The sequence below is a fragment of the Streptopelia decaocto genome (assembly GCF_964273445.1).
Source record: "Streptopelia decaocto genome assembly, chromosome: 14".
Lineage (NCBI taxonomy): Eukaryota > Metazoa > Chordata > Aves > Columbiformes > Columbidae > Streptopelia > Streptopelia decaocto.
Window position 1 is genome coordinate 7435585 of NC_138669.1, and position 13624 is coordinate 7449208.

General features: G+C 46.1%; 1 protein-coding gene across 1 annotated transcript in view; it reads left to right on the top strand.

Moving 5' to 3' along the window:
* Positions 1-9065: 9065 nt before the first annotated feature.
* The window catches only part of NKAIN4 (sodium/potassium transporting ATPase interacting 4), a 46927-nt gene continuing 42368 nt past the window's right edge, over positions 9066-13624 (top strand). Inside the window, exon 1 of the mRNA XM_082065819.1 lies at positions 9066-9222. Coding sequence (XP_081921945.1) covers positions 9169-9222 — 54 coding nt within the window. The 5' untranslated portion in view covers positions 9066-9168. The remainder of the gene's footprint in view (positions 9223-13624) is intronic.

The window sequence follows — 13624 nt, forward strand, 5'->3', positions numbered from 1 at the left end:
ATGAAGGACAGTGGGGGTGTATGAAATACAAAGCAAACTCGGCTTAAATAATTCCCTCTTCCAGTTAAGTTTTCTGATAAGCACCATTATTTTCCAGGAAACATGAATTAATGGGCAATGAGGCTCCCATTATACAGACGCTGTATTATGGGGGCTAATGAGAATATTTATCTTAGTTTTTCCATATAACTGGTAGATAGTCCGGTGATTGGTGGTGGTTCTGCAGTGGGTCTGGAAGGGCACACGTTGCATGTTCAGTTCTTGTGCTGGCAGCCTCAGGGGAGCAGTGTTGGGCAACATTTTCCATCCGTGTTGGTGCAGAAGTAGGAGACAGATTCCTCCCATGGCCTTAATTTACCAACCATGCATGTTCACGTGCTGGGCAGCAAACTCTTGCACTGGCAGCTCTGTCCCTTTGGGAGCAAAATCGCTATAACTGAAGAAGCACAAAACAGCACTTCACGGTAGTGGCAATAATATTGCGATTTCTCCTGAACCAGGAGTCATCTTCACCCTGTTATGTACAATGAGAAGCAAAGAGTTACCTACACGAGTAAAGGCTGCAGGATGGGACTATCTGAATTTCCATAGGAATGAAGGGAAGCCACAAACATTTGCCTTTCTTAGCAAGCAAATATAATGCACGCCATTCCCTGGCACATCCAGTTTGCTTCGTCCCCGGAATTTGGGATGGGTGCATAGCTCTCTTCCCATCTCTACAATGTGTGATGAATATCTATTCTAAGATAATGCCAACAAGAAACATTTACAAAGGCATCCTGCATTGTATTCCCTACTTCTTCCCTTTCTCTAGTTGTGAATTGATTCTAGCTTGAAACTACATTACAAATATTTTTAGTACAGTTGCCATTGTTATGATTGTTATGCCCACTGTCAAGCACATATGAAATGTGACAATAAGGATAAAATATAAGATAGGCACAGTCTCTGGGCTGTTTTCTGTGCTGAGATTTTTCAGATAGAAATAATTTTACATGGCTGTGGAAGGATAATACTGAAACATGTGAAAGGACAGTCTGATTTGAGAGCACAGAAAACAACTAGAGCCCAATTCTGCAAAGATTTCATGAACATGTGCGTCACAACTGCAGTGAGGAAGACTGATAGCAAGTGAAAGCTTATTAAGATAACCTACCTAGTATGCAATTTTGCTTTTAAGTGAATGATTTTGAATTATGGCTTTGAAACTTCTTAGGTTAAAAAAAAAAAAAAAAGTCAGTCTTTGGAAGAGGATTTAAAGCAAAGAGTATTCGTTTTCACTTTTTCCTGTTTTACAGATTTCCTGGACCCTTTCTAATCTATTAATAAAACTTGATTTTAGCTCTTAAATATTGCAGTCCCTGACATAAATGAAGTGACACTAGCACTCAGTATAAATTACACATAAATAACTGAAAAAATATCTTCTAGAACAGCTGACAGCAGAAGCATGGGGTTGGGGATGATTCCTCATAACTCTTCAAATATTAAAGGAAAAGGAGAAACAACAAAACCCTGTTTTGCCTTGTTTTTTAACACCTGTGTGGGCTGAATACAATACTCAGTAGTAGCAGCACTTGTCGTGGACTGAGAAGCTGTGGATTTTTATTGCCTTTTTCTCTCCCAACACACCTGAGATTAGGCACTATATCAGAGTAATGTGCAGGGTGTCACAGCACTTAAATTGAGGGGGAACAAAAGGAAACCTAGATACCCTTGTTAAATAAATCTATTTAATAAATCTGAAGAGGAAGGAGCAAGGAATAGACCTGTTTGCGTGATAAATGTCACCATTCAAGTTCTGTGTTGTCATTACACATGACTTATGTAACTATAACTGTGTGAATAATAATAAAACCCCGAACTCAGACATTTTAGGCCCATGAGTAGCCTTATCAATTGATGGGAGTGTGATAGCCCCCTTTTCTTGGAGGGTTTTTTGGTATTTCTGTGGGTTGCGTGGTCTGGTAGCACCCTGTGAATGGTAATGAGCAGGTTGTCACCCAAAACACCAAAGAATCAATCTTGTTTTCAACTTAATGGGCTTGAGAAATCAGAGTGACTTTGGGGGGTGTCTTATTTTTATAGATCTTGACAGAGGCTGATTCCTACTAACATTATGTCACATTAAAAATATTAGAAGAGGAATATGTAAAATATTTTCTGCCATGGGATGAAACATCAGTTGTTATTAAATGTTTAATTTTTATTATGTATTATTATGCTGAATAAGATTTTTAAATTAATTATAGCATGCAGAACTATTGATATTCATTGCATTTGGCAGCCACAGCACAGCAGTCTTACCCAGCTACAACAATATTGCCATTAGGTTATAGAAATGCCACATGCACTTAATAGAATAATCACTTTGCTCTCATTGTGCAAGGGAACCTTACTTTGTCCTTCCTCTGCAGCTAGAAACCTGTATATAAGGGCTTTTCTGATACATTTCTTCATTTAACTTGACACTGGCAAAATCTGTGATTAGCAGTACAGCCCTACTGGTGATCAGGCAAGAGAAGCTGGAGTTTAGGTAGGAGTTTAGTCCTGTGGCTAAAACAAAGAGTCCAGCCTACACTTTGGATCACACAGCGCAGCCGCCAGCGCTGAATTTCATGTCCAGCTCTTCAAAGCACAGACAAGATCAGGACAGTAATCAACCCCCATCCTCCCACTGCATATTTATGGGAAATTCACTTCTGATTTGAGCTCACCGTGCCCACTCCTCCATGCATTTTAATGTCTGCATTTCTACCCTCAGTCAGGTTACTAAGACATCTTTTCATTATGTTTTTGCATAGCCAGAGCTGAAGAAAAGCTTAAGCAGCCACTTGGATTTAGGGACCCTCATCAGAACTTCTGCAGATGCACATTTTTTTCATTTCAGGAATGAGACAAAATTTGGAAAGTCTTCATATGAGGCAGCAGCAAGCCTTACCTCTGATATTAGAACAGCAAACAGAAAAGCAAAAGCTTTTCTTTAACAAGCAGCTATTACTACATGCAAATTTTGCATTAGTGTCACATACATGTGTGTCACATCACAGTTTGTGTCATTGTCACTCAAAGCCACCAAAGTGGCCATCTAGGATGAAAAGGCCCGGAAGTGGTGCCGGCTGCCTGTATCTGCTCTGTGCATACACAGAGTGAACCTTGGGAGGCTGGTTCAAGTGGCTTATTTCCCAGACAATTAATTCTTTCTAAAGTAAATGTGTGTAAAAAATGTTCCTTCAACCGGGTGGCACCTGACACTGCTGACTTCTTGATACATAATAGTTCTCAGTGGCTGGGATTGGAAAGAATGTCATGGAAAACACGGCAGAAAAGTGGATTTCTTTTGTGTATGGATGTGTTTGAAGCTCTTCTGACTGCACGTTTCATACGTACCTTGGGCAGTACTTACATACGTCGGCTCCTGACACTGTACACTTGTGCACACACTGCTGTGGATGTCCTTCGAAAGACAGTCTAAAATAAACTTGTTATTGGTTTCTTCTCCATCCTATCATATGAGACTTGTTAAATGGGCTTGGGGAAGTTCATAAGCATTTGAGAGGAAAAAAATGATTCCCAAGCAAACGGGACAGCAGCTTGTCTAAAGGAGAGCGCCCAAAACTGGAGACTCCTCTCACCCTTCAGGCTCTTTTTTTGTCTCATCATTTGAGATATGCAACTGTTGCATGGAAACCTTGAATAATCACTGGGTATCGATACCCATGGACCTTGGCAGCTGCGTTGAATTATTCCTTGGTCACACTGCCTAGTGAAATTGCAGCTGGAAATGTGGCTGCAGTCATGCCAGCTCCTCGGGTTGCAGGGGCTGTGCTGGGGTGTCAGCTGCCACCACTCGCTTTTCGGGAGGGAATTAACCCTTCAGGCTCCCCGTCCTCTCCACCCAAGGCCCTGCTTGTGAAAGCACCTGCCTGTTTACCCAGGAACACTGACATGCAATCCTGAGTGCTACTATGACCCTAATTTTAGCGTCTCTTCCCAAAGTAGTTTGGTGATTGTTTTGTGTTCTCAGCCTTCAGGTTGTAAATCTGACTGACAGGGAATTTCGGGGGATAGGGAGGCTCCTCAGCGCTGCTCTGCCGAGGTGATGGTCCATGGCACAGGACACCCCGTCAGACTGACAAAAATACCAGCATGTTCCAGGGTGTTTCTGTCTCTGTGTCTTTCCTTTATAGTCATGGAGAAGTAGAAGAAGAATTATTTGAAAGGCTGCTTTGTGGGATGTTATGGCAGAATTGTCAAGGCATCTTATTAAAGCTGTAAAACTGTGAATTTGAACCTTGGCCCCCACTCTAGTGGTAAATGGATGCCTGTGTGTTTGATCCAGGAGAAGAATGATACCAGTCATGTTTCCTTCCTCCGAGCCCTTGATCGCCCAAACAAGGCAGCTGTATCCACCAGACATGGGCAGATTGTTCACCTTGCTGTTATTCTGATGTATCAGAGAGCTCGGTGAATCTCCCCTCCACCTCTGCCATTCACCAGCAGCTCAGCAAAGTGATGAGAATTTGTCGTACAGCTCAGCAAGTTAATATTAGGGAATTACAAATGTGCAATATAGATGATGGTGGTGTAGAAATGCCAAAAAGCCTGATTAGAAGCCGCCTCCCCTCCAACATCTAAGGCTTCCCAGGGATCAGAGAGAAAATGGCAGATTTCACACAGCAGCTCTGATAAATTTTACAGATTGCCCTGGGCTGGTGGGGAACCATTTCAAAGCATAAAAGTCATTGAGATTGTTTCCTTCTGTAGCGATGAGAACAATTTTTAAACCATTGTGCTTTGCTCTCACACGGCTGTTTTTCTCTGCGATGTATTCGCTGGGCTACAAAAGGAGGGGAAGAGCAGAGTGTGTTTCCCTAGGACATCACCAGCTGAGGTTGAACCACCACAGTGCTGCTCAGTTTGTGCTTCTCTGCCTCTCCGGTCCCTCTGGAGAGGAGGAGGACATGTCTGTGCTATTGCCAGCTCTCTTAGGTCTTCTACTTTAATAGCCTTGGCTTCAGCTGGCTTCAGTCCCAGAGCAGCTGAGCTCTGTAACGACTCTCTAGCTATTACCCCAGGGTAATGGGAGCTTTAAAAAATTAGAAGTTTAAAATTAGAAGGTCAGAAGTCCTCGCCTTTCTTTTCACGATCTCCCTTTCTTTCTAGATGGTTCACCAATCTTTTTCTATGTAAAAATTCCTCAGTAAGACACATGGGGATATCACAAAGTCCAGTGATTACAGCAAGGTGAGCAGTGACAGCTTCTGGTCACCAGCCTTTGGGTCCTGTCACTGCATCCAATTTCTCCTCTGAGGAGACAGGACAGAGGTTAGTGCCCTTTCCTCCTCCTGGAAGATGATTTATCCTAATCCATTTGTATTCGTGTATGTTTTAAGCATCCACAGTGTCCTATGGCAGGGAGCTTCACAGCTCACCCAGCTCTTAAGTGAAGACTTTCCAGTTGCTCATTTTGATTGTGTCCCCTCTGAAATATTGCTGTGCGCGGTGGAAAGCTGCCATCAGTCAGATGATGGGCAGCAGGTTTTACTTCTCATTTGTGATAGAGAAATATGATGTGACAAGCCACCTTGGGAAAGCTGCTGCCTGTCCTGAAGGAGGGGAGTGTGCTGGCTGATGAGCTCATAAGGCCATAAAGCTCCAGGACAGGCAAGTTTTGCCTTTCAGATGTGGCATGGATAAGGCTGGAATACTCTGACACCACCGCATTTGATCAGACATCTGTAAAGGCGCTGAGACCCAGATGAGGTTATTTAAATGGAGAGAAGGCGAATATAAATGAGTGGAGTGAAATAATGCACCCCACATGTATCATGGGATGTAAGACCATCTATAGCTTTCAGCAGCTGTGACAGTTACAGGGTTTTGGCTATGAAGAGACATGTCCCCAGCTAATACGATCAGCCTCTGTTGCTCATCTTGGTCTGTCAGAGCAAGGAGGCTGGGGGATAACAAGCTGTGTTAAGATACCGCTGCTTTGTTTCAAGCATGCTAACTTTGTTTCTTGATTTCTTCCAAAGTAAACCTGTGACTTCTTGAACTAATTTGGATGTATCAGTCAGGAACAGGTAACAAGGTCCCACTGTTACAGGTTAATCTCCCCTAGCAGAGCAGCTGGATCCATGCAACTCCCTCTGCACATCAGTTTGGATGGGAAGAGGTTCCTCATCCAAGCACTGGCTAAGAACAGGGACATTTAGTCTCTGGAGCATCACTTGAACCTGAGGAGGATTCCCAACTGGAAATAAAGGGTTTTCTGGAAGTCTGCAGGAGTCTTTTTAACTGGCCGGCAAAGAGTAACCAAAACCACAAACCTGTTGTCAGGAGACTCAGATTCAATGCACCTCCACTGGTGTACACAATCAGAAAAGGTTGGAGACCACTGTATTGAAGCAAGTTTCCCAGTTCCAACATGTGAGTAGCCCCACTAAAACCAGTGAGACACTTGGATGCTTAAAGGCAGAACCCCTGTGTGTCCAGGCCTTCACCAACGCAGATAAGAGAACATACAAATGACGATTACAAGATCAGGCTCTGGGAGTTGCAAGTCTCTCTCTTTGAAATACAGGTTGCTTATCCCTGTGGTTTCACCCATCTTAATAAGCAAAGGAGAGTCGGTGTGTTTTCTTTCAGATGCATGTGGAGTCCCAGCCAACGCAGGGTTGCCTTTTACTTAGCTTATCAAGATAAAAGTACAGGCAGAAAAAACCCTGTTTATGTCAAACCTGGTCTTTCAGCAGCGATACCTTTTGCTGTTTCACATGAAGTCTCCTTTGTAGTACAATTGAGTTGGAAAATAGCAATGCTTATGGGAGGCTTTTAGAAGCAGGAGGGAGTACAAGAGATGCAGAAAACCTAAAGAAAAAGCACAAAGGACAGGTACTAACCTGCAGGGCCACAACCCAGCCTTTCCCATGCTGTTCCCAGCAGTTTCCAGAGCACGTACCACAAACCTGCCTCAGCCCAGCCTGCTCTCAGCAGCCTTGAGCTCCTGGTTGAATTCTGAACTCAGGTTGTCTGACCCTACAGTGCAGAGTGAGACCTCCCCATGCAGTTTGTAAGGAATGTTTCGTCTGCATTCATTAAAAAATAAACTGGTCTTTGTTTCTATTGCCTCTGCCACCCAAAAGCCATCTTCCTGGCTTCCTACCAAAGTTTCTTCAGTCCACAGCTTTCTGGGTGAAGTAAATTGGTTTCTTCTCTAGGTGTATTCATTTCACCTACAATAAATGGTGTTTTATTGTATCTGACTGCATTAATTGATGTCCTGGTTATGCACAGTGCACAGGTCAGATGATCAATATACTTTCCCATTTAAAACCAGTAGGATTTGTGATCAATTCAGAGTCTGTCTCCTAATGTCAGGTATTCAGAGTTTGCTTGTTTATTTGTTCTGTTTCTCCCTGAGGCTGATTTGAATAACAATGATGTTGTTAATATAAGGTTTTTAACATTCATAGCACTTTAAGACTAATCCTGCTTCCTTGGGGTATAGTCAGGCAATGCTTTCCTCAAGTAAAATGACGGAGACTGTATAATTTCAGATACCATCTCCTCACACTGCCGTAATAAAAAGCATGGCTTATTTAAAAGGAAAGTGGAAATGGTCACTCAGGGTACAAAGTTTAACCCTGATTTGGAGGCAGAAGCGAAACCCTGACTTGTTTCAGAGGAAGAAGCAACAGTCTGAGAAGAACAGAGCAAAATGTCATTGTGCAGCCGCTGGAGACTGCAAAGAGATGGCATTGTCATCAGATGAGTCTCTCCCAAAGCTTCTTATCCTGTTATGTTGAGCTTAGCAACATGTCTGTCCCTGTCACAGCGTGTGCTGTGTGTCCTGCTCCTCAGGCAATCACAAGCATGTAGGGCAGGGAGCAATGATGTGATCCTGTCTCTTCTGGACCCTGCTTCTCCTTTTGGAGGGGAGGCAACGGGGAGGACTTGGGTGTGTAAAGGGGGTGGTTGTGTGTTCATGGATTTCGTGGAAATACAGAATAGTTTGGGTTGAAGGGACCTTCAAAACTCACCCAGTGCCACCCCTGCCATGAGCAGGGACATCTTCACCAGCTCAGGTTGCTCAGAGCCCCGTCCAGCCTGGCCTGGGATGTCTCCAGGGATGGTTCATCCACCACCTCTCTGGGCAACCTGGGCCAAGGCCTCACCACCCTCATTGTAAAAAAATTATTCCTCATGTCTGGACTGAATTTCCCCTTTTAGTCTATTTGCAGTTGAAGAAGATTGACTTGGTTTTCTACAGATTCACAGTCTGGTGAGCGGTTCATAGATGATGCTCAGGTAGAAGCTCTTGGAAGGAGAGATGCTCCCCTACATCCCTCTGCTACTAGTCAGCTGTGATTCATACACAAGCCTGGGTATATATGTTAAAACACCCACAAGCTTGCATTTTAAAGAATTCCCTGTCTTTCTGAGTTTGTCTTCCATGTGCACTTTCACTGACAAATTTTATGGGAAGAACCTTTGTATTTTAGGTTAATTCTGGGCTTCGTGATTTGTAGGGTGAGCATGCCAGCACCTGCACGGAGGAGGGACGTGGTGGGCATATGTGGAAGGGGGAGAGGGGCCCCTGATTCCCATTGCCTAGGATGCCCTATAGGCTCCATGTCCTATAGACACAGCTTGCTTATCCTGTGAACCCCCCTGCCCCGCCACACACCGGGCGTCCCCGGCCAGCGCCCGAACCAGCAAAAAACGGGGGAAAACTGGGGAAAAAACGTCCCATCAAGGGAAAAAAAGAAATCAGGGGCTGCCCTACGAACTCCTCGCCGGGGGAAAAGGAGCTGCCCCGGCTGCTCTGCCTGGTTCAGCCCCCGGGGGATGGCTCTGCCCGGGAGCATCCAGCATCCCTGCGAGGGCTCCGGGGGGGCGAATCCCCCGCCCCGCCAGCCCCGCCAGCCCCACCAGCAGTCGGGACGGCAGCCGCCGGCGGGGCATTGCCCTTTTAAGCTGTGGCCCCACTTGCCTCCTCCCCGGCTCCCGGAGGGGCTCCGCCAGCAGCCGCCACCTCCCTCCCTCCCTCCCTCCGCCCGTCCGTCCGTTCGTCCGTCCCTCCCGCTCCCGGCGAGCGGCAGCTGCGGGCCGGGCCGCGGAGCGCGGAGCCCCCGGGCTGCCCCTGCCCTCGGCTCGGGGACCATGGGATGCTGCACCGGGCGCTGCACCCTGATTTTCCTCTGCACTTTGCAGCTGGTAAGTGGAGGCGCTTCGGGAGGAGAGAGGTGGGGAACGGCGGAGAACGGGGTGTTCGGCTCCCCGGGATGGAGCCGGGAACAAAAGCCTCCCCCGAACGTCCGCTGCCCCGGGGCTGGTGAAGGCTCCGGTTCCGAGGATGGTGGAGGGATGTCAGGCTGCGCTCCGCGGACACTTTGCACCGCGGGGGAATTTAGTGATGCCTATAACTCGTAGAAACGTTTTTTTTTAAAAAAAAAAGTTCTCAATTCATAAGTTTGTGCTTATAAAATATAACTAAAAAAAATCACCCCATCCAAGGAGTCCAGGCGGTTTGGTGGCGATGTTGCAAACCAAACCAAACTTCGTATCTGCCGAAACCCGCCGGTACCTTCAGTTTTCATCTCCAGCTGCGAGAAAGGGCTCGGCTGTGTCCCTGTGTCCGTGTGTCCCTGTGTCCCCGTATCCCTCTGTTCCCCCCTGCTCGCCTGCGCGGGAGGGGTTTATGTTGGCTTGGAAGACCAAGACCTCCTCGGGATGAAGTGCTTAGATATAATGTACTTATATATGTATTTATTTAGGAATACATTTCTCGGTGTGCGGAAAGTGTGGTCCCTGCTGGGTCCCTTGTCCTCATGACATCTGCATACATGATAACATGATAAACAAAGGTCTGGTTGTTCCCTGAGTGTCTGTGCATCCAGCCTGGATCTGGAGGGTCCCCTTCTTGTCAATAGCTAATGGGCTTCAGGGCTCCTCGAGCCTTAAAAAGGAAATGACAGCATCCATGTATTTAATTTCATTTACTTCTTCCAAATTTGCTTTATTCTGGGGCATTAGCAGCGTGCAGGAAAGGGCAGGCTTCCTGCTAAGTTCTGTTGAATAGTCAGCCAAGGGGTGAGTCTAGTTAAAACTCTTTGTTTTGGAGTTGCTGGCTGTGACAGCAGAGCACTTTCTGCAAAGGGAGGGCGAGCGGGCGCTTTGCTGAAGGTGGGAGAGAAAAAATGAGAATCTGCTCGGTTTTCAATGTAAACTATCAGCCTAAAATTCAAGGGGATAAGGGTGGGAGTGTCATCCTGTGAACGCTGACTAGCACCATCGGAAGATGTGGATGGAAGATTTGACTCGTAGTTAAACAAATCCCAGAATAGAAGTGATGGGGTTTTCTTTCACAAAGCGTCTTGCTAGGCATATTTATGAGTGAGTTGAATGGCTGGGGAGTGTATTTAGTCTCCTGGATTATTTCTTTTGATTTTTCACCTATGATCACAGAAGAAAGGAGCTGTGCCCTGTAATACATCAGAAATTGGCATCTCAACACTCACTGTCTCTTAAACCCATCACTGTGTTGTTTGGCTTTAAAGCACACACTCACACACACTAGAGGGAAAAAAAATAAGAAAGAGAAAAAGCCATGAGCTGCTGGTGCTGTTCTTATTTCTGACAAGCGTGGGAGTTTTCTCGTATCCAAGATACAGGGACAAAGAACCCCCAGCATTTTATTTTCCTTAAGACCCTCCTCCTTGAAGAAAAGAATCAGTTTGGCTCATTCTTAAGCAAGTTTGGATGCCTTGGCCTTAGCAATTTCCCATGGCACTTGCTGGGTGAATTGGTAGAGCTGGAAAAATGTGAAGTGTGGGGAGGGAATTCCTGGAGCCGCGTTGCAATGGGGGAGAGGGCAGGACACCCTGGCCGGTTCCCAGCAAGTGAATGGGTGAGGGTGAGATCCACCCTGCTACTTTTGAACATTTTATTTGTTATATTTTTAAGCAAACTTTGTAAGTAAATTGTCACATCGCTTCCACATCAGTAGGGCCAAGTGACCTGCAGGACTCACTGCTGCTTGGGGGTGGAATCTGTTAAGACAAACACTGAAGTGATCAGGCCAAGATCATCAATAAATTATAATGACGTGAACTTCCTTTGTTCTTCTCCTGTCTCTGCTCTGCTTCATTTGATACTTTGAACCCTTCACAGTCTTCTCGATACATTGCCAAGCTCCGTGTCTCCCACTGCCAAAGTCCCAGGGGTGAAATCCCAGCTCCTCTCTTCTCTGTGGAGGTTTTGCCTCTGACTTAGACAAGGAGAGGATTTCAGCACTGGGATTTCCCACTTGAGTTTTGCAGCATGCCCTTGTGTTTCTGTACATGTTCTCCTGTCTGTTCCTCAAGGCTTCCCTAGGGCTTTTTATAAACGATGCATGGAAACACGAAACAACCCCCTCCCAAAAATCAAATTAGGAATTTGGGTTGCAATGCTTCGTAGGGATCGTTTTATTATTAGCTGCAAGTTGTTGACTGTGTGGGGAAGTGTTTGCACGTGGCAGCCTAAATGTTTCCCTGGGAAAAGAAGGCAGAAAACAAACATATTCATCACTTCAGTGTGTGCTCCCAGTGAAAAAGTTTGTGATCCAGTGGGGGAGCAGAACAACGTGTGAATTCAAGGAGCCGCTACACAATGTGAATACCAACGAGATCCTCAGCTCCCTCAGGCTGAGAGCTGCCGGGGAGAGAGGAGGAGGAGGAGGAGGAGAGTCGTGTGCATCTGTCTGAAGAAAATCAGGGTTGGCTCCCCAGCGCTTTGCTAATCAAGGGGGGAGGGAAGGCTGTAGTTTGAATAAATAATTTGCCGTGTTCCAATTTTAGGTTATTGTTTCCTTGAAACGTCCACGTTAGGCGCTTGCTCTGCTGATCGGTGCTGCAGGGAAGCTGCCAGAAGTTTCTGGCTCTGTCTCCCCCTGATCCCCATGTGTGTCCATGTCCCCAGTCCTTCCTCTCTTCCTGATCCATCCCTGACTTCAGCAGAAGTTTGGGTGAACGTTGGCCCAGGTCAAGGCCACCCTGCAGATGAGCTTATCCTCAGCCACACCAGAGAGGAGATCATCAGTGAGGTGATGGGTGTTTGTAGCCCAGAATTTGTGCATCCTGAGGTGTTGTGACCTTCTAATTCTCGCAGTTCACCAGCCCTTGCTCATCCCTCCCATCCCTCAAGCAGTTGTATATTAACATGAGTAAAACTTAAATGAAGCATAGGCTGCCCCAGGAAAAAATCAGCACTCTGTAAGAGAGGCACTGCAGAGGGTTATAGAAATTAGGGTTGAAAAAGATTTGTCAAGGGCAGGATTTCTGAACCCAAGGGATATGAGACTGTTGCACCCAGTGGGATTGTGGTCTGGGTGGGTCACGGTGAGAAACCACAAACGAGGGCTGGGTCTCCGGCAGAGAAATATTAAAAAATAATTGATTTGCTTCTTTCCTCTCTGCCAGCATGAGATTGCACCCAAATGGTGTATTTTCTGGAGAAGTGATCGTGCACTGAAGGCACTATGTGAATTTATTTCCACTGAGCATGGAAAAATTCCCTCCCTCCCCATGCCCTGTCCCAATAAATCAAACAACTGGAGTTTCTTTACATTCTGTCCGTGGATTGAGAGCTCAGATGCCAAGCAAAGCCTGGAGACAATTTTACAGATACATTATAAATCCCCCTAGAATAAGAGCTTCTAATGGAAAAAGTGACTAATACTTCATATGAGCACAGAACAAGGCGCCCTGGGACGGGACTAACCAAAAGTAACCATGTACCTTTATTTATTTATTTTCTCGTGCTCTCTTTCTCCCTCACTCATTTCTTGGCGATGCTTTTGCTAATCTCTTACAGAAGGGGGTGACTGGTTTTCGAAACATTTTGAAAGCAGCACAGATCCTTCTCTAATTCCTGTCCTGTAGCTAAAGTGGTTGGGGCAGTTTGATGAAGGCACAAAGTGATGAGGAGCAGGCAGGGGGTGCATGGCAGGTGGGGTTGCACGGCAGGTCAGGATTTGGGGGAAAAAAAAAAAAAGGTATGAGATAAAATAAGTGGACCTGATGGGATTGGCAAATGTGAGCTGCAAGAGGAAGGGTGGTTGAGCATCTTCCCATTCAAACTGAGGAGCACAGAGGATTGTGGCATCTGGGGGCTGTAGACACGACTTGCTTGGCTTTGTCCTCTACATCCCAGGGACATTTGGAGCTGGTGGCAGGGTGGGCAGAGCAGGACCCATCTGTCCCCTCCCCTGCAGCTGCCCCTGGAGCTGGGGCAGTTGGATGAGTCTCTCTGAGCTCGCACAGCTGTGGGACGGCTGAGCATGAGGCACTGGAGGGTGCAAAGGGAGCACAGAGTCCCTTTGCTCATCACTCTGCTCAGGACCCTCCAAAATTCCCTTGTGCTCTCCCCAGCTGTTTATCTCCTCCATGGTTTGTACTTAAATTATAATCCCTCTAGGGAAGGGACTATCTTTTGCGTGTATGCACAGCACCGTGATGGCTTGAACCTTTCCTGAAGTCCTTGAACAATACTCCAGGCTAAATAATAACGTAAGTCTGAAGACGACGTTTGACAGATGCTGTCTTCTCCATGTCTGTTCCAGACAAAGGAAAATTAA